Source organism: Diorhabda carinulata, chromosome 5 (assembly GCF_026250575.1).
Source record: "Diorhabda carinulata isolate Delta chromosome 5, icDioCari1.1, whole genome shotgun sequence".
Classification (NCBI taxonomy): domain Eukaryota; kingdom Metazoa; phylum Arthropoda; class Insecta; order Coleoptera; family Chrysomelidae; genus Diorhabda; species Diorhabda carinulata.
Window position 1 is genome coordinate 30,127,877 of NC_079464.1, and position 19,390 is coordinate 30,147,266.

Genomic DNA, 19,390 nt, shown 5'->3' on the forward strand with positions numbered 1-19,390 from the left:
CAGAGAGACTAATATACTCATAGACAAAGTAGACTATAATTTATTCTTAAAAAGTGGGGCCTGTGGTTTAAGGTAGAGCTATCTCTGTTCCACTGGGCGCTAATTTGTGAAACGAGATAAGAGAGTGGAAAAATATAAGGGTGGAAGGAGTACCATACAAGAAATTAAAAGAAACACTTGACAGATAAAATTTATATATCATTCTAATGTTGGAACACGAATTTTATTGAAAGTGCAGTCCAGTACTTCTTTGTCTATGAAAAGACTACGCGATTTTAATACTTTTTACAGACAGAAACTTCAGATAGAAACAGCGCGTAAGATAAGGCTGACGAGTGAATATTTATAACATTAGATAAAGATAACTATATCTAAACTTTGTATCGTTCTAATCTTGGAACACAAATTTCATCGAATGTACAGTGTAGTATTATTATGTCTATGGGTATACGGATACTCTTTCTCTCTCTATGGTGTGGGAGGTGGAAGCTGTTCCGACTAAGGAAGACAGAATGTTAACGTTTTCTCTATTCTCCTAGATTCCAGCTTATTTCTATTCTACTGATTAAATCTAGTTATTGAAGCCGTATGCGTAGACGTCTCGGTATTTTCCAGGAGTTTTGCGCATGCGTAGCAGACACAACCTAGCCACCCCTAAATGCAACAACAACATTCATTCAACATAAGCAACTACATTCTTTAGAGTCTTTTGGCCACATGACCAGTAGAACTTTATGAGTATTAGGTTCGTCAACTTTTTATAATGCTTATAATATACTTGATATACCGCATAAAGAAAATCATATCTCTGCTACGCATGCGCGGAATTTCGCGAAAATGTCGAGACGTTATCTGTATAAATCTGTTTCTAGTTCAGCATTTAGTTAAATTGATGTCAATTCCTTGTCTTGTTTTGCATATTAATTTAGGATTGTGAAAAGTTCAATGCATAAGAGTTTACTCTATCTTAATCAACAGATTCAACCATTGTTCAATCTCAAATAGTTGTTTCCATGAAATAAAATGTTTTCGTTAAATTTTTTGACTTGTAAAACTATGTATTTCGTAATTCCATAATATCTTCAGAAGTTAAGCAACTTAGGAAGACATAATGACAACGATATCTCTATCCTCCGATGTTAGTGCTAGGTTCTGCGCATTCTCAAACATACGCAGGTTAGATAAAGTGTCTAGAACGAGAGAGAAAAAGAATATTGTTGCACCGTAATATAGGGACTTTTTTTAATGAAAATAATACCTACTTATCTGGCAACACACATAACACCAATAAAATAGAACGAGTTGCCTATATTAAATTAGTTAAATATATTTTTCGGCTCCCCACTATCAATTCCCGTTGTTGACAGCTGTCGCAATCTCATGGCCACCTGTCAGCAAGAATTAGTTTGTTATTAGTTCAGTTCGTGTGTACGTCAAATAATCATTTTTGATTTTCCAAATACCAGAACACGTCTGGTAATTTAATTTTTCGAAACGGCTTTAACGATATAATCAATCCTTGTTGAAAATGAGTTTGTTCGAATAACAATTGAAGTGCAGTGATATCTTTTGAGACTGTTATGGCAGAAGATTGCACGGTAGTGCGATTTTCAAGGGATTCGTCTCTTGCTAAAATCGAAAATTTAAAACAAGGGGAAAATCCGGATAAATTTTCGGAATGCGGCCGTTTCGGAGCTTTTTATGTTGTTTGTATCGCTCTATCGATCATAACCTACGTCCTAGATTTAGTACTAGCTTGCATTTTGTTATATTTTTATTCAATTAACGGTTATGGGTTATATTTCGCCCTTACGTTAACTTTTTTTATTATTCCCGCTATTATTATGACCACCATTAGTTTACGATGGTAAGTTGTATTTATTTATATCCTTCTTAATTCTTCCAACTTAAAAGGGTTTGATTGATTGATAGGATATACTTAGAAAATCATAAAGAAAAATTAGGTAACAGTAGATGAATTTACTGGATATCTAGCAATGTAATTGTAGTTTCATTATAAATAAACGTGTTAAATGAATCAGCGGTTTTTACGTTTTTAATAATTTAAATATTCAATGCTTTGTTTAAATAATTCTAATTCCCATTCTAACTAAAGTGTTTCTAATAAAAGTTGCTTTAAAATTTTCATATTTATAATCCAGTCAGTAAGTACAGAGAAACGTATTGTGACTCCTAAAATGATAAAATGCGGCTAGCAACCGACTTCACAAGGATTATTGCGAAGGAACTGTAACTAAATTGGCAGTTTACCTTCTATAATATTATAATGATGTCACTAGCTAATGAATACGCGTTGTAACGAACTGTTAATTAGTATGAATTGATATATGTCTAATTTTTTTTCTACCCTCTTGTACTGTAAGCGTTAAATTGGATATGGATAGACAGCTACTTTAATTATTTAATCTGATTACATTCTAGAGTTTGAATATGTGAATTAATAACATAATTGTGATGTTGTAATATGTCTACATAAAGTAGTACTACATACAAATGAATTTCATCATTAGACATATATCATTAAACCGCTTTTTACGGCAAATGAGGTCATTACTTATTTATATAAATCGTTTTTACTTTTAGCTAAAATTAGGTAGATGTATAAGTGATTTTTTCGAATATAAGTGATGTTGACCGCGAAAAATAATTGTTGTCAAATTTATTTTACAAAGTAAAATCTGAGTTTATTATTCTCTTTTTTTTTATACACTCTGCTATGTTGCTAATACGAGGGTTGCTACATAAGTTTTGACGTAATTAAATAAAATATTCATTCATTAAGATGAATACACCGATTCACCAGCCAAATGGCCGACTAAATGAAACCAAATATAACCAAAATAAAACAAATAAAAAAAAAAACAAAATATCCCTAAACCTGGAAGGAACCGCAACCGGAACTTCTGATGAAATATGATTATATTGTCAAGTTTGACATATTAACAGCAGTGTTGCCATATCTCAAAACTTAAGTAGCAACCCTCGTATCAATGTTGTTAAAACTAGCATAAAACGAATAATTCACAGAGTTGATAGTTTTTTTTTCGGTTACATGCGATTATCTAATGCAAATAATTGGCTTATTATTTGAAATAAACAGTATCCGTTTTGTTAATTTTTCTTAAATTACTCCATAGGCTTGATCAACAAATTATACAGGATGTATAAGGAATAACTTTTAAATCATACTTCGGAATTTATTACCTCATAAATTATTGACATGATTAAACATTTCTGCAAATATAAATTAGATTTTTAATAGTAGTAATAAAAATGACAGTTCATTTTACAGGAAAACCCATAAAATTGCAATTAATTTAATTACTCAATTGATATTTATAAACATCGTTGTATATCAACATTGTGGTCACGGTTCTGAACCCATTTATTAGATATCCCATTGTCTTCTAAATAATTTCAGTTGAGTTGGGTTCGTATTTTTAGTAAACACGTGAAATATTCTTCAAGGTCAAGTTATTTACTTGGAAAATATACAGCAACTCTTTTAGAAGTGTTTTTTAAACGTTTATTATTTCAATACTATACGAAATAAAAGAAAATATGGATTTTGAGATTAGAATCATATAATTTTGATAATTTCCCTCTCTTACCTTCATTTTTTTTTTGATAATTTCGATTAGAAAATGGTTTACGTTAAAAAGTTAGGTTAAGTGTCAGTTTTTTTTCCGTTAAAGTATGTTAATATCAAAAATATACGAATAGGTTGTATTTTTTTCTCAAAAATATGTTAAAGTCCTCCGAAATCAAAATAAAACACTCTCGACTTTGCAAGTTTTGAAAATTTTTTGTTGTTTGAAGAGAAATTTAGTGGTAAATATTGTAGTAGGAATGTGAACAGTTTTACATTGACATCATTCAATACTTTCCGTTTAAATGTACTTGGAAGGCAATTAAGAATGGCCGTCGGTCGTATCTCAGCAACAGATTATTTTGCAGCTTCGGGGAAAGAGAAATTATAACAAAAGTGACCCCGAAAAATAAAAATCCCGCCATTTTCACATTTCTTAAAATATCTAGGGACAGAAAAAACATATCGACATACGGTTTTCGCTATTTGTATGTTTATTTAGTTCACTTTTTAAAGATCTACGTAAATTTTCATAATTCTATTGAGAAATTTTAATATTTAAATATAAATGAAAAACGCCCTCTACAATTCACGTTGCTAATTAAATTGGTTATATGTAATACACATATTTTGTATTGATGTTTCAAGCAACATAAAAATCGGGTAAACAGAACCGGACTTACAGCATTTTTTAATGTCAATTCGGTAAATTTTACTTTTTCAATTCTACATTTGAACCAAAAACAATTACAAATATAAAGTCGAAAATAGTTTCTGATAATAAATTTGTTTTTTTTTTGACAAAAATAAACAAATTCAAAATATGAATACATCTGTAAAAAGAAGGTAAACAATTTTATGGCTACATGATGGCAACGATCCTTGTTCCCATTTCGTTTCACTCGAAAATATGTGTATTTTTAAACAGCCATTATAGGAACGTTCTATTTTTTTTCATGTTAGATATGCGAACGATTTTATTTCACTGATACATTTAAAAATAGAAATTTTGCTCGCGCCGAAAATAAAGAAAAATTATGGAAATTTGTTGATTTATACCAAAAAATATTTTTATTTAAGTGAAAAAGTATCGAAATATGACTATTTTTGGATTCTTAATCAGTTGAAATCAACGAGAATCAATTAAAAAGCAGAGAAAGTAGGATAGTTACAATATAGGTAGTCTATACAAGGTGGCCGTGAAAATGCGGGAAATTTTAAATGGTGACGTTTCATATTTCCGTTTCAGGTATATCGTAGACCACGACGACCCATCATTAGATCGTATCTCAGTATCTCAATGGGTTATAAGAATTATATTCCTCTTGATACAACTCTCGCCCTTATTGAGGTATATAGATACGATGATCTACGGTATCCGAAGCAAAATAGCTGCTTCTACAGGCAACGAGTCGAAACAAACACTTTTGTATCGTCGTATGTTGGACGAAGATACTAACAGCGCCCTCTTACGACTGTTTCACTGTTTCTTACACGCGGCACCACAAGCTATACTACAGCTAGTGATTTTGCTCACTCATGTTGCTCACCCCGAAAAGTACCGCTTGAATATTAGTAAGTATATATTTTTTTATGCGGTTTTACTGAAAATTTGGACCTAATAATAACAGAAATAGCATTGCTGGAAGCTGAGCTGAACAGCTTCTCGGTCAAGGTGTTTCCGGAGGCATACGAAAGCTGGAAAACTCATTGGCAGCATTATGTAGATGCTCTAGGGTGTTATTTTGAAAAATTTTCACACCAAATAGTGTGGGAAGTAAAGGCCTTTGAGCTTCGCTATATTTTACTAGTGGAAATCTGTTAGAAAGAATATATATCAAGTAGGGAAAGTGTTTTTTTATTTATGCTGTGATTCCTTTGTGAAAAACCTTATCAAGAGCCTGAAAGACTCTTTTCGAAAACAATTTTAATTACTTGAGCACCTGTTCTTGATGTAAGAGATTTGTTGGATGGTGAGAAGAGTCTTCGTTAGTTTATTTAAATTATTCGGTTAATTTTAAGTTACCTAGGCTTAAGACTAAATGTAACTCAATACTTCCATCAGGTTTATTTCTGAGTATTTGATCTATACTGATCAATTTGTAGCCTGGAGCTTTATTAGCATTGGTACGTCTTTCAGCTAGTTGAACTATTATTTTATGATGATATTATGTATGAGAAAGAGATTTGTTCAATTACAGATTTAGCAGTACTTCAAGCATGGACAGTATTAGTAGCTCTCATGTCGATAGCTTGGTCTTTGACATCTTACCACAGATCAGTCCGGTATGCCAGGGATGACAAGGATAAAATGAAATGGCCTGGTATTTTAATGGCTTTCTGTTGGCAACTCATGAGTGCATGTAAGTCATGTTTTTTTCAAATATTAAATATCGAATATTGTCCCTTCTTATTCCGTTTATTTAATAGATATATTCTTAAAAAAATACAGTAAATGTATAAACATTTATATTTTTTCATTATAAATCTAATTAGTGATATGAAATGTGATAAAAAAATACAAAGAATGAATTTTTATAATAGCAACATCCATTTGAATAAGTACATCAACTGTAATTTTTAGTAAAACTATATTCGTAGTGCATAGGAAGAAATTATAACACTAAGTTTTGTTTTGAGAAGAAAAAAGTACCTAAAAGCTCAAAAAATATTAAAATTTATCTATGGTGATAATATAGGATCTTTAAAGAGTAGTATGAGCTAAATAAATGTAGAAATGAGTCAGTTAAGGACGCCCTTAGATTTCAAAAATTAATTTTAACTTAATAATCTTGTTGGGCAAGTTGTCACTCCTGGTCTTAAGTCACTTTCTAATCAAAAAGAAATTGATTTATTTCCACCCCATTTGATTTCATTTCTATATAAAGTATCAGGATCTATTTTTCGATACCAAAATCTTGTACAGATTTATGGAAAGCAATTCAACAGAAAATTTGCAAATGTAGCGGCCTTCATCTTCTTTTTGATGCAAATTTTATCGCCAGATTTAGCACCTAGCTACTTATGCTCATTCCGAAACAAAAAGGTGTTCTAAAATTGGAAAGTTTTGACACTTTTAAGGCCACAAAAGAGCATATGAAAATTATGGATTCAACTTTGGGGATACTGCATTCCTCCACAAAGGACATCATTCAAATTATAATGTTTCCTATATTTTTTGATACACTTATTAAATTAGATACCAATATAAGAACATACACAGCACCTAGCGACTTTTAGTATGTTATTTAGGTTTGGAAAGAACCAAAAGTGTCACTTTCATGGCAACAACAGACCTGATGGAAGCAATTCTGAATGTTGTGGATTCATTCAACTGAATCTTGGGTCTATCTGTTTTTACACAAAGACAGTTGGCGTATTCAGCTTCAGATTTTTTTATTTTTGTCTTGAACAAAGTGGAGTTTTGTTTTCAACTGTTTTATAATGATAGTGAAGATTGAATTAATTCAGTACTAGGATATTATATTATAAATTAACGTTACCAGGAAGTTAATTACCTTATAAAAAATGATCATCAGCTTAGTTTTCATATAAGATAAACTGTATTGTTGTTTATCACTTTATTTTGTTTAAAATTCATGTTTTACTCGTGTTGTTTGCATTTTTATTGAATTGTCAGTGTTTTTAACATGAAATATCGATTTCAGTTTAGATTATTAAATTCGATATACATTTTGATGTCTCTAGTTTCCATATGTGTGTATTATAATACCGGACGAATAGCCTGATTCATTATTTACTTATGTTTTAGTTTTTTCATTTAACAAATCATCACTTCTGCAATTTAAAACTTTTTTAAAAAATAGAAAACAAACCAGTTTCTCGTAATTTATTCGGTAAAATGTAGCTTCATGAAATTTTTGTTATGCATATGTAAACTTAGACACTCTAAAATATAAATCGATATATCGATTGATTTTTCGTGCGCATTCGGCACTGTCATCTATGCGTATTGACAGATAAGAAATAAGAAAACAAATAACCTAAAGTTAAAACAGGTATATCATTTTTGTAAACAAAAACAACATTCTCATAACTCATCTATTTAAAAAATTTTCTCCGAATAATATCTAATAAACATATTTTTCGATATGAAGATTAGTATTAAGTCGGCAAACAATAATATTTACAATCTATCCATCTTAGTTATTATAATAAACAAACATTATGGTAAATTGTCTTTTGAATCAAGTTTTAGGAAATACTATTGCTGTTAGGTATTCATTTATCACTAGAAGGTAAAAGTAAAAACTGGAAAAATTATTTTTTTTATCACAATTGTTTATTATCACAATTTCCTGTCATTTTTATTATCTAATATAGTTTAATCTGATGATAACAACATGAGTAAATATATTTGGTGGATATCATTTTTTAAAATAGATTTTTATAAATTGAATCATCATATATAGTTAAAAGTCTAATTGCCTGTTAAAATCCAGCACCAATTTAATAAAAAAAGTATATAGGATTTAAAGTTGAATCTATCTTAATAGAACACCCTATATTTGATTCCTCTTATGTAAACATAGTATAAACTGGTTTCAATAAATTCTCAGTTGCAAATATAACCTTGAAAATAATTTTCAATTCTTAATACTCTCAAAAATAGATTTTAATTAATTCAAATTATGTGTGCTTGCTCCGTATCGTAAACAAGTTAAAATAATTAAAACGTCCACGGCAGTTCAAAAATAAACATTCACTTTTAATACTGTCATTTCAGTCAAGGCAAGGTTTTCACCTCCTATTTCCATAAAATCACATCGATTTTAATAAAATGTTTACGCATGTAAGGAATACCTCAAAAAGCAAAATATACCCTACGCCGATGTGTGCTTTTGCCATAGGGGTGAGTAGTTTTATGGTACAATAACCGCGGAAATTGATAGAGGACCAAATTTAAAGCAAAAGATGTTCTTAGAATTTTGAAAAACGATAATTTTTTAGTTATGCCCGATTGAAAAATTGAGTTTTTCTTGAAAAAAACACGATTTTTCTTGAATAACTCAAATACTTTTGATTTTAGAAGAAAAAGTGTAAGAAACAAAAATGAATCTTATAAAAAAATAGAGATATTGGTTTTTTAAAATTTGCTTTGGGCATAAATTAAACCGAGTTATGATTTATTGAAGATTGAATATTTTTATCGAATGAAAATTTTTTAAAATTCAACGTCGAGTAATGGAAAAACGGTCAATTTTTCGAGGCAATTGCATATAATATTTTTCAAAGTACTTTTAAAAAGCTTTAAAATGAGAGTTGGTAGAACTCTTTAGCATAAAAACTAAGGAAGTTCTGGTCGAAATAAAATCGATTTATATAGTTATTGTAGAAAAAACTCAATTTCACCCTTAGAAATAGTACCCAAATTGCAATAAAAATATGATTTACTTTATTTAAGTACTAAATGATTTTTGGTAGTTTGAACTATTTAGAATGTATAATTTCGATAAAAAATAATAAATCGAAGAAACATTTTCGAAATTTTTAAAAATTTCTCCTTTTCTTAAAAATTCCCGAAAAACTATAGGATATACGTGAAAATTGATAGGGAACAAAAAGTTAGCATTTTTCTTAACAAATATTTTGCTGCCTTAAAAAATTTTTGTAATTTCTAAAATAACTGAGATATGGCCTTACAAATCTTAACCTAATGTATGACTCATACCATTTTCGAACCCTTTAAACGTCGCCCTTTAAAAATTGAGTGCTAAAAAAATTTATAACTTGTAGGTTATAAAATTCCCTATAGATCTACGTTTTTAGCGATTAATTTGCTTGAAAATTATACGAGATGTGGCCAAAAAACTAAATACCCTTTTTTTTCAAAATTTTGGAGTATAAGTGAAAGTATATAAAAATTTCAAATTTTTTTTTCGAGATAAGGGATTATTTATAAGGGTTGAACATTTTGGATGCAAAATATTTGAATTGAACACAAACAAAAATAGTTAATTTGATATAAGTAAGCTACAAAAAAGTAATTGAATATTTTTCACTTTTATATTAACCGGGGGTGCTTTATAAGGGATGAAATACACGAAGCAGGGTTGAAAAATAATAAATACTGATTTTTTGTAATAAAGGGTACTTTTCACCCCTAGGAATAATAAGCATTAATCGGTATAGGATAGATTTCAAAAATAACGAGGTAAAACGAGGTTAATTTTCAAATTTTCATGGAAATCGGATGGTAGATAGTACTATTTAATATATAAGCGTGAAAATAATACGAGAGGATATCAAAAAAATGTGTACAAACGTCTTATTTTACAGTATCTCGAGTGTTGGCTTTGAGCTTGTTGGCCTCGATCTTCCCGGCGTGGATGGGCTGTGTATGCGCTCTCCATTGGGGAGTAATGTCCATCTGGTTGGCGTTAGGACAACACCAAACGGCTGCCTGCGGCAGCCGTTGCGAAGAACTCCTTTTGTCCACAGCCCTAGGTCTGGCTTACGTTCTAGCCTTCATATCTCCCAGAGACGGACCCACCAGATACGTATATTTGGCTTATTATTTAGTATGTTTTATGGAAAATACGGCGGCTCTAGTTGTATGGTGCGTCACGAACAATTCAGTCGATAATCCCGTTTTGTATTACGGAGCGGCCGGCGGACAGATATTTACTTTTTTACTGGGGATAATATTTTTGCTCGTCTATTACAAGTGTTGTCATCCCTCTTTGGTGAACAGGTCGAAAATACCCAGCGTCGATTCGGATTTTCTCGAAACCGAACGGCCCGGTTACAGCAAATCTTATAATTTGAGGCCGAGATCTTGATCTTTGGTTTACGTCTAGAAAGACTTAATCGTTTTATAAATATTTATATTTTATACCGAAATGGCAGTATCTACCGATAAGTGATATTTGATAAATTGAAGGTTTTTACCTAATTTATACTAATTGTAAATCGTTCAAGTACGTAACAAGAAGAATATTCATGTTTTATTAAAACCTTGACAGGTATGGTGGAATCCTGGTGACACAATAGCCGTTTAAGGGTAGTTTGTTCAGATATTTGGTACAGTTTGACCCCCTAGACGCTCAAATAATATTTATTTAGCATAATGGTCTGCTTAAGATCGGTATCTTTGCTCTAATTGATGTTTAATTGCACTGCTATAAGATCTACGATGACCCCTTCAGTTCTAATCGACTCACACTAACCGTACTGACTCCAACGGTATTAAATCTTCACTCCTATAGGTCCGAAACATCCCTTGGAATATCGTCACTTTCTAAAACAAATTTATTCTGATTATTGAATCATACGCCTGCTTGAAATCCATAAAGAGAAGCTTCAGGATTAGTCCTTGGTCGTAGCTGTTGTTCTGGACTACCTTCGGTATGAAAATTTCATCACTTCGGTTTTTAAAGCCTCCCGGAAAGTATTTAGACCTAATCGACATTTATACTAATTGTAAATCGTTCAAGAACGTAACAAGAAGAATATTCATGTTTTATTAAAACCTTGACAGGTATGGTGGAATCCTGGTGACACAATAGCCGTTTAAGGGTAGTTTGTTCAGATATTTGGTACAGTTTGACCCCCTAGACGCTCAAATAATATTTATTTAGCATAATGGTCTGCTTAAGATCGGTATCTTTGCTCTAATTGATGTTTAATTGCACTGCTATAAGATCTACGATGACCCCTTCAGTTCTAATCGACTCACACTAACCGTACTGACTCCAACGGTATTAAATCTTCACTCCTATAGGTCCGAAACATCCCTTGGAATATCGTCACTTTCTAAAACAAATTTATTCTGATTATTGAATCATACGCCTGCTTGAAATCCATAAAGAGAAGCTTCAGGATTAGTCCTTGGTCGTAGCTGTTGTTCTGGACTACCTTCGGTATGAAAATTTCATCACTTCGGTTTTTAAAGCCTCCCGGAAAGTATTTAGACCTAATCGACATTTATACTAATTGTAAATCGTTCAAGAACGTAACAAGAAGAATATTCATGTTTTATTAAAACCTTGACAGGTATGGTGGAATCCTGGTGACACAATAGCCGTTTAAGGGTAGTTTGTTCAGATATTTGGTACAGTTTGACCCCCTAGACGCTCAAATAATATTTATTTAGCATAATGGTCTGCTTAAGATCGGTATCTTTGCTCTAATTGATGTTTAATTGCACTGCTATAAGATCTACGATGACCCCTTCAGTTCTAATCGACTCACACTAACCGTACTGACTCCAACGGTATTAAATCTTCACTCCTATAGGTCCGAAACATCCCTTGGAATATCGTCACTTTCTAAAACAAATTTATTCTGATTATTGAATCATACGCCTGCTTGAAATCCATAAAGAGAAGCTTCAGGATTAGTCCTTGGTCGTAGCTGTTGTTCTGGACTACCTTCGGTATGAAAATTTCATCACTTCGGTTTTTAAAGCCTCCCGGAAAGTATTTAGACCTAATCGACATTTATACTAATTGTAAATCGTTCAAGAACGTAACAAGAAGAATATTCATGTTTTATTAAAACCTTGACAGGTATGGTGGAAACCTGGTGACACAATAGCCGTTTAAGGGTAGTTTGTTCAGATATTTGGTACAGTTTGACCCCCTAGACGCTCAAATAATATTTATTTAGCATAATGGTCTGCTTAAGATCGGTATCTTTGCTCTAATTGATGTTTAATTGCACTGCTATAAGATCTACGATGACCCCTTCAGTTCTAATCGACTCACACTAACCGTACTGACTCCAACGGTATTAAATCTTCACTCCTGTAGGTCCGAAACATCCCTTGGAATATCGTTACTTTCTGAAACAAATTTTTTCTGATTATTGAATCATACGCCTGCTTGAAATCCATGAAGAGAAGCTTCAGGATTAGTCCTTGGTCGTAGCTGTTGTTCTGGACTACCTTCAGTATGAAAATTTGATCACTTCCTCTCGGAAAGTATTTTTACATCCAAATTTGGTATTTTATCCTTAAAGAATTTAGTAAGCCATTAGGTTTTAGTTTACTTTCCCTGAAGATGATAATTTGGTTATAGAAACGTCGTACGTACACAGTGTGTTCGTTGTAAATGATATACGTCAAACTGTACTATTGAATTATCTAGCTGTTGAGTGAATTTAAATAAAAAATAGAAGTAGAGGCTTTGTGTTATTGGGAAATAAAAATAAATTTGCTGTGATAATATCTGGAAAAAATATATTGAGCCTTCTTGCCTGCAAAATGTGCCCTATACCTCTATATTTACAAATAATACCGTAAAGTGTTTCGTATAAATAATATTTAAGTGTGTATAAAGAAAATTAGATGAAAAATCATTAATCTTTGTGCATTGATTACAGGTATATTACATAAAACAGTTTATAGAATTTTTTTGGACACTATGTAAGTTTTCTCTGTTTGATTATACACCCAAGAGGAGTTTCTAAAAGTGACAGTGTGTGTAATTCGAATTATTGAAAGTGTGATACAAAAATACGGTGAATTATTTTATCTTAAACAATTTGAGAAGAAAATCAAAGATATGAAGTACTGCTACTAGAATCCACCACTGGAATTATTTTGGAATGGCTTTAATGCTTGTTCTGTCCCATGCTTAGTTCATTTTGGTAAAAACTGTGGAAACAACTGCTTTAAAGTTGAATTTAGTTTTTTTTTCATGTATAATATGGTTTTTCTCAGTGTTTTTCAGTTCCAAATTAGTTTTTCTAACGCTAATTTGACAAAAAATGGTTTTTTTTCGAACCTAACCTTATCAAAATATATTTTCCTAAGTCAAATTTACTTGAAATTCGTTTTTCATGTTTAATTTGGTAAAATATTGGCTTTTCCAGATGTATTTTTGTCCTAAATTAGATTTCCTGACGCTAAATTAATTAAAAAATTGTTTTCATCAAATTTTTGATAGAATCTGGTTTCTATAAACCTAATTTGACAAAAAATGGCTTTTCTTGTAATCTTGTGTAAAGAAAAATTGCTTTTCTAAGGCAAATTCAAGATAAACTGTTTTTTCATGTGTAATTTGGTCAAAGAATAGCTTTTCCAGGTGTACTTTTGTCCTAAATTAGTTTTCCTAACGCTAATATTAACTAAAAATTGAAGACATTGACACAATAGACATATTTCAACGTTTCCTGATTTTCCTCTACATTTTTTTCCAATTTGGACTAAAGCAACAATAGTAGCAAAACAAAGCAATCGATTCATCATATTTTTTGATCATATCTCGTACTATTAAAATTTATATCGTATATATGTATATCATTGATTATTTTCTAGAAATAATTGATAATTTGTTTGTTGCACTGTTACTATTTTAGACTCTCCCCTATATAAATATACAAGTAGAAAACCATCAATTTTTTTTCAAATACATACCTGTTATATCGTTGTCCTTTTAACATGTTTCTATATTGTGATATTTTGTTTTTATTACACGAGCAAATGAACTACTTTTCATTTAGAGGTTATGTCAATTGGAGAGTAGTTCATTTGTCCAAATTTTGTGAACGGCACGCTAAATTAAGACTGCCAAGTGCCAACTCCCATTTTCAGCGTAAAAAATGCCTTAATATATTTAAAAAAAAAATGAGAATTATGTGAAATCGTTAACAGCTTCAAATTTTATTGTTGGTTTTTTGTTATAAGAGGCCTAATACAGAGAAATATATAAAAGCTTGTTGAGTGTATTTAGCATATAGGTATGTAACACTGGTAATCAATTCATTTTTCGTTCAACCCTTTTCAAGTAAGGAATTCAATACTTTTCTTACCATTTTCCCATTATTATTCTTGGTACTTTATCTAAATTCAATTCAATCCTTTCAGCACTTTACCAGGCATATTGAAATGAAAAAAATAGATATACTTTTAATTTTGTTGTTGTTTAATGTTGTTAGCTAGTTTAAAAAGATTTCTCTTCCACTTACTAACAATTTCAAAATAATTAATGAAATGTTTTTTCTTTATTTCAATGTCTACAGTATGTCCTAAATGGAATTCCAGTTGTATTCTTTTTTGTTGAATAAACTTATATAATTATTCCATGTCCTTGTGAAGATAATATGTTGTTGGGAAATAGTTTATTATCTATTATGTAAGATGACTACAGCATTAATGTGTTTACCATTTAAATAATTTTTTATAGAAACTGAATTTCCATTATTCTTGATTTGGAAATTGGATTTTTGTAACCTGTCTTTGGAGTTAGGAAAACTCCAAGCATATCCTCGAATTTTTTTTAATTTACTTTTTATAAATATATACACGGTAAGAATAAAATAGCAAAAAAACTTCTATTTTACATTTATGAAAAGTTTTTTTTAATTACTTTGTACCTATTTTGGAGGATATTTATTTTTTTAATGTTATTTATTGACAATTAAACACAAAATACATATTTAATATGGATATCAATTATTTTGTCGACTATTAACAAAATTCTTGACTTGAAGTTATTCTATAATCTAAAAGAGGCTTTGAATGAGACTAAAACTGATATGAGGTACTTAAATTTCTAAGTATTAATGACAGTTTAACAATATTTTCAATTTTTTTTTGTACATAACTCATTCGTGTTTGTGTTACTTATTTATTTTATTATTGTGTGCACAGTATTAATTAATTTGATAAAAACTAGGATAAATCTAAGGCTGAAATGTTTTTTTATACAAAAAAATAATGTTAAAACTTTGGATTAAAGAATGACCAACTTATTCAACATAGAAATAAAAAGTTAATACTTACTTGATTCATCATCAACAACAAAATCTCTCAAATAAAACCAATTTTGAATGAAAATTTAAAATTTATTGCTTTCCATTCATTATATCACAATAAATATGTATAAAGGGTATCATACATTGGAACTTAAGGGTTTTTATTGGGTCTCGTTTCCTTACTTTTATATGGGGATGCTCATTGTTTATAGCTGATCTATTAATCTACTCCTTGGAAAATATTTAGGACGTGGAGTAGTTTTAGCAGCCAATATTTGGATTTCATAGTTTCTGGTGCTTTGGAAGAATAGCAGCGGCAAAGAATTATACAAAAATCGAGGTATAAAACTTGGTATTAAAAATTTTTACGTGTTCTAAATTCATCTGAAAAGTTCCTTTCCCTCTTGTTATACTCAATCAAAGACCCCAGAATATTCTTATAAGTTCTTCAGTACATTTACAAAAGACTCTAGAAGTGGATATTTAATATATAAATGGTGCAAACTACCATTTAGTTTTACTAGAATTTATCTTTTGTCCCCTGTAATATAATAATCAATATTTGATTTATTTTCATACCTGGGTGGAACATTTTTCTAAAATTCTTCGAAGAGTTTTATGATTTAATACTTACTTTAGATCATAATTGTCTACCTCTATTTTTTTGAAGATATACAAAAAACGTGAACAAAATCCTTCACACGATGGAGAATTTTTTAAATGATCTTGGGGATATGATTCAATAAGCAAAATGCACTTTTTAGCTTCCGATTTATCCAAGTTTTTAAATGAGGGTATTAACAATTAACCAAATTTCTTTTAATACAAATTTCATTTTTGCAGAAAAAAAATTGTAAATGGCAATCTAAATTCGTACATTTGCCTATAATAAGGATAAAAAAGGGAACAATATTTAAATTGTAATTGAAAAACTATTTATATTTTGTATATTTGAACATACTGTAAAAATATTACTACACTGTATTATACAAAAGTGTTATTTTTTTTCTTAATAAAAAACTTGAAACTATATAAATTATTGTTTATTTTAATTTACATCTTAATTAGTATAAATAAATATTACTACTATTCATTTTCTGAGCTACTACTACCCTGTGCTAAAAACACTTGTTGCCCGGGATTTTGCTGAGCTACTTGAATGATTTGTGATTGAGTACCAGCAGCTATAGGTGCCGTTTGAATAATCACAGGCTGAGAAGAATTACCCTGCAATTGCATTTTTATAATCTGCAATTGCTGTGGTGTCAACTGGATCTAAAAATTCGACAAAAAAGCAGCTAAAAATCTCTCTAAAATAAAATTTGAAAATATTAATACATATAATCAGATATTCAAAAAGCTCTCAGGTTCCAGCCTTCGATTTCCTTCTTATTCACTCTACACTCATGTTCTTTTCGACGATTCGCTACCAAACTTATATATTCTTCACCAACGTTCCCCATCTCACATTTATTGTGTGTTAAGCTTTCTTTGTATGTTGCCAAACCATCTCAACCTCTGGGCTTTGATGAATTGGACAATGTTTTCAATCAACATTCACTGCCATAAGTTTGGTCTTATTAGAGTCCTATAGATTTTGAACTTTGTTCTTGTTATTAATTTGTTTTTCAAGAGCTTCAAATTCCCAAAACTATTACCATTTTGTATTCTTTCTTGTATAGCAGTGCTTCTAATTTGATTCATGTCATATTGAACACACTCAAGTTATCATCTTCAGATAACCAAAAGAAAATATATAACACAAAAAGGAAAGTTAGTGTGATACTGAATTGATTACAATGTGGTAGTCGAAAAAAAAAGAAAACGATGTCTCTCCAAAAAGTCATAAACATCTAAAAACAATAAATTTACATAATAGTTAAATACTTACTGGTATTTGTTGTATCTCCCCTGTAGGTGTTACGATCTGCTGTATAATTTGAACATTTCCTTGATTTTGAGGTATCGTTTGACCTTGTAAAATAACAGATGACTGAGTCGTGTTTGTACTCGTCGGGGATGCAGAACTGGCTGTGGGCTAAAAGGTAAAACATTATCAAACATATCCTGCAATGTAAAAGTTCATTATAAGTAATTTCATACTTGTTCAATGGTATTCACTTGTACTGCTTGAACTTGTTGGGGTTGAACTAACTGAATAGCGCCCTGGGGCTGATTTCCACTAGTATTCGAAGTAGGTGAAGAATTATTTTGTTGTAAATTAGCATGATGCTGTTGAGCGAGTTGAAAATAATAATGTACCTAAAAAACAATGTATTTAATTTGAATATATAAATAATTAACTGTATATAATTACCTGATCTGGATTTGAAGACCCCCTCGTTTCATCCCTAACCTTATTAGGTTTTATATCATCTCGAGGTACAATGTCAATTAAAAAATCAAATTGATCATATTTAGTTATTGCCATAGCGATATCATTTCTCTACAAAATAAATAGTTAACAAAATGAATTAATATTTCAATTTCTTACTTGTAAAGTCCTTCTCTTATTATCTTCAGTATGTATCCAAGCTCTTAGTGTAAGTTCGTGTATAAAAATTTCCGCGGCTTTCGCGAATAACAAAGGAGCTTCGGCGCTAATCATTTTTACGTCTTCGTCAAGCTTCATAATTTTTTTAATACGGGCTAAAGGTAAAACTTGTTGTTTGAGATCCATCTAAAATTTATATATTTAAATACAAAATTGACTGCATCAGTAAATTTTAATATTAAGTAGATAATACATTACGAATAGCCCTTATTTCTTCCATAACTTTTGGCCAGAAATGATTTAGGGCTTGTTGAGCTTCGCTCTGTGTTTGAGATTGATCGTCTACACATTGTGTGTCAGGTTTTTCTTCGTTCGAATCCCTAAAATTCTATAATAGTAACAAAGTTGTAAATATCTATCAATCACTTACGTATTCACGAAAAATAAGGAAGTAGACATTTCCTTGCTTTATACTTTATAAATACAGATCAAATAATATTGAAAACAAAAGCGCCGCTATTAATAACCAATCAGTTTTAACATATGAGTCTATAACTGCCCAATCCGATCGAAATGTCAATAAGCCACTTTGACATTTTCTTCTTCTTCTTTGTAACGATAAATTAAATCCATAGACTATTTACGCAATAAAACAAATTTGACATCATTTTATTAATTAGTTTTTACTCATAACAACAATAGCTTTATTAATAAATGATTATAAAAATTCAAACTAATCTCGGTACTATACTTGTTAATTACAAATAATTGTATGAATTACATTCTTCTATGCTGAAATTTATTATATATTGAATCTGTCCTTTTACCTGTTTCAAGCAACTACTTTTATCAAAGAAGAAGAAGAATTGTAAATAAAAGAAACAAAGTAATTGAATTATATATTTAATCCAATTTTCTTATTTTATTTCTCGGTGGGTCCAATTTTTGTCTGGAATTTGTTTTATCTTCTGTATCCGATTCTTCAGAATCTTCTTCATCCTCAACATGATCTACAATTATCATTTGAATTAAAAAATTTATTACTGATAACGTAAATTCTTATTTAAAACTCACTATATTCTAATCATTAAAGACGTATTGAATTGAATTTTTTAATTATGCTTTCAAAAAATAATAATTTGTTACTCCTTACCTCCACTTTTTTCATCATTGACTAACTTGGTTAAATATTCATTAATAATTGTTTGAAAATTTTTCATGGAGTGTCTATATTCCTTCCAGTTATTTAAGCTTGTTGCAATATTTATTTCTTTCACACTATCTCCACATTTTAAATTAAATTTAAACATTTTAAAGGAAAGTGTTTTAGATATTACATATGAACATTTATTCTTCTGCTACAAAGATATTATAATCTTGTTAAGTTTACAGCAATCAACCAGTTATAGAAAATATTTCGCGAATTCTGAATAAACGAAAATTGAAACAAAAAAATAAAATATTGTTACAATAAACTTTGTATGAACAATTCACGACATCAAACGTATTAAAAATATAAAATTGAATCTAATTTAAATTATATTAAATACAAAACAATTTGAAAG

General features: G+C 30.1%; 2 protein-coding genes across 2 annotated transcripts; one reads left to right on the plus strand and one right to left on the minus strand.

The window, feature by feature from the left end:
- Positions 1 to 1,403: 1,403 nt before the first annotated feature.
- LOC130894320 (XK-related protein 6-like) lies at positions 1,404 to 16,367 on the plus strand. The gene is made up of 4 exons (XM_057801052.1): positions 1,404 to 1,867; positions 4,860 to 5,185; positions 5,812 to 5,973; positions 9,911 to 16,367. The coding sequence occupies exons 1-4, from the start codon at positions 1,581 to 1,583 to the stop codon at positions 10,411 to 10,413; spliced, it is 1,278 nt and encodes a 425-aa protein (XP_057657035.1). The 5' UTR covers positions 1,404 to 1,580; the 3' UTR covers positions 10,414 to 16,367.
- LOC130894327 (nuclear transcription factor Y subunit gamma) lies at positions 16,357 to 19,387 on the minus strand. Its single transcript, XM_057801071.1, has 8 exons — positions 18,979 to 19,387; positions 18,256 to 18,835; positions 18,079 to 18,205; positions 17,826 to 18,011; positions 17,649 to 17,777; positions 17,435 to 17,593; positions 17,223 to 17,369; positions 16,357 to 16,606 (listed from the first exon to the last, which is right to left on the minus strand). Exons 2-8 carry the CDS (start codon positions 18,282 to 18,284, stop codon positions 16,418 to 16,420), a joined length of 966 nt encoding a protein of 321 aa, XP_057657054.1. The 5' UTR covers positions 18,285 to 18,835; positions 18,979 to 19,387; the 3' UTR covers positions 16,357 to 16,417.
- Positions 19,388 to 19,390: the final 3 nt, after the last annotated feature.

What these genes read in the sequence shown, in the direction of transcription:
- LOC130894327 (XM_057801071.1), bottom strand. Translation starts at nt 18,284, where the DNA reads ATGTCTACTTCCTTATTTTTCGTGAATAC. An exon ending in AAATAAGGGCTATTCGTAAT is followed by an intron (nt 18,012 to 18,078) that starts GTATTATCTACT and finishes TATAAATTTTAG; the next exon opens with ATGGATCTCAAACAACAAGT. An exon ending in AAGTGAATACCATTGAACAA is followed by an intron (nt 17,370 to 17,434) that starts GTATGAAATTAC and finishes TTTACCTTTTAG; the next exon opens with CCCACAGCCAGTTCTGCATC.
- LOC130894320 (XM_057801052.1), top strand. Translation starts at nt 1,581, where the DNA reads ATGGCAGAAGATTGCACGGTAGTGCGATTTTCAAGGGATTCGTCTCTT. An exon ending in ACCACCATTAGTTTACGATG is followed by an intron (nt 1,868 to 4,859) that starts GTAAGTTGTATT and finishes TTTCCGTTTCAG; the next exon opens with GTATATCGTAGACCACGACG. An exon ending in AAAGTACCGCTTGAATATTA is followed by an intron (nt 5,186 to 5,811) that starts GTAAGTATATAT and finishes GTTCAATTACAG; the next exon opens with ATTTAGCAGTACTTCAAGCA.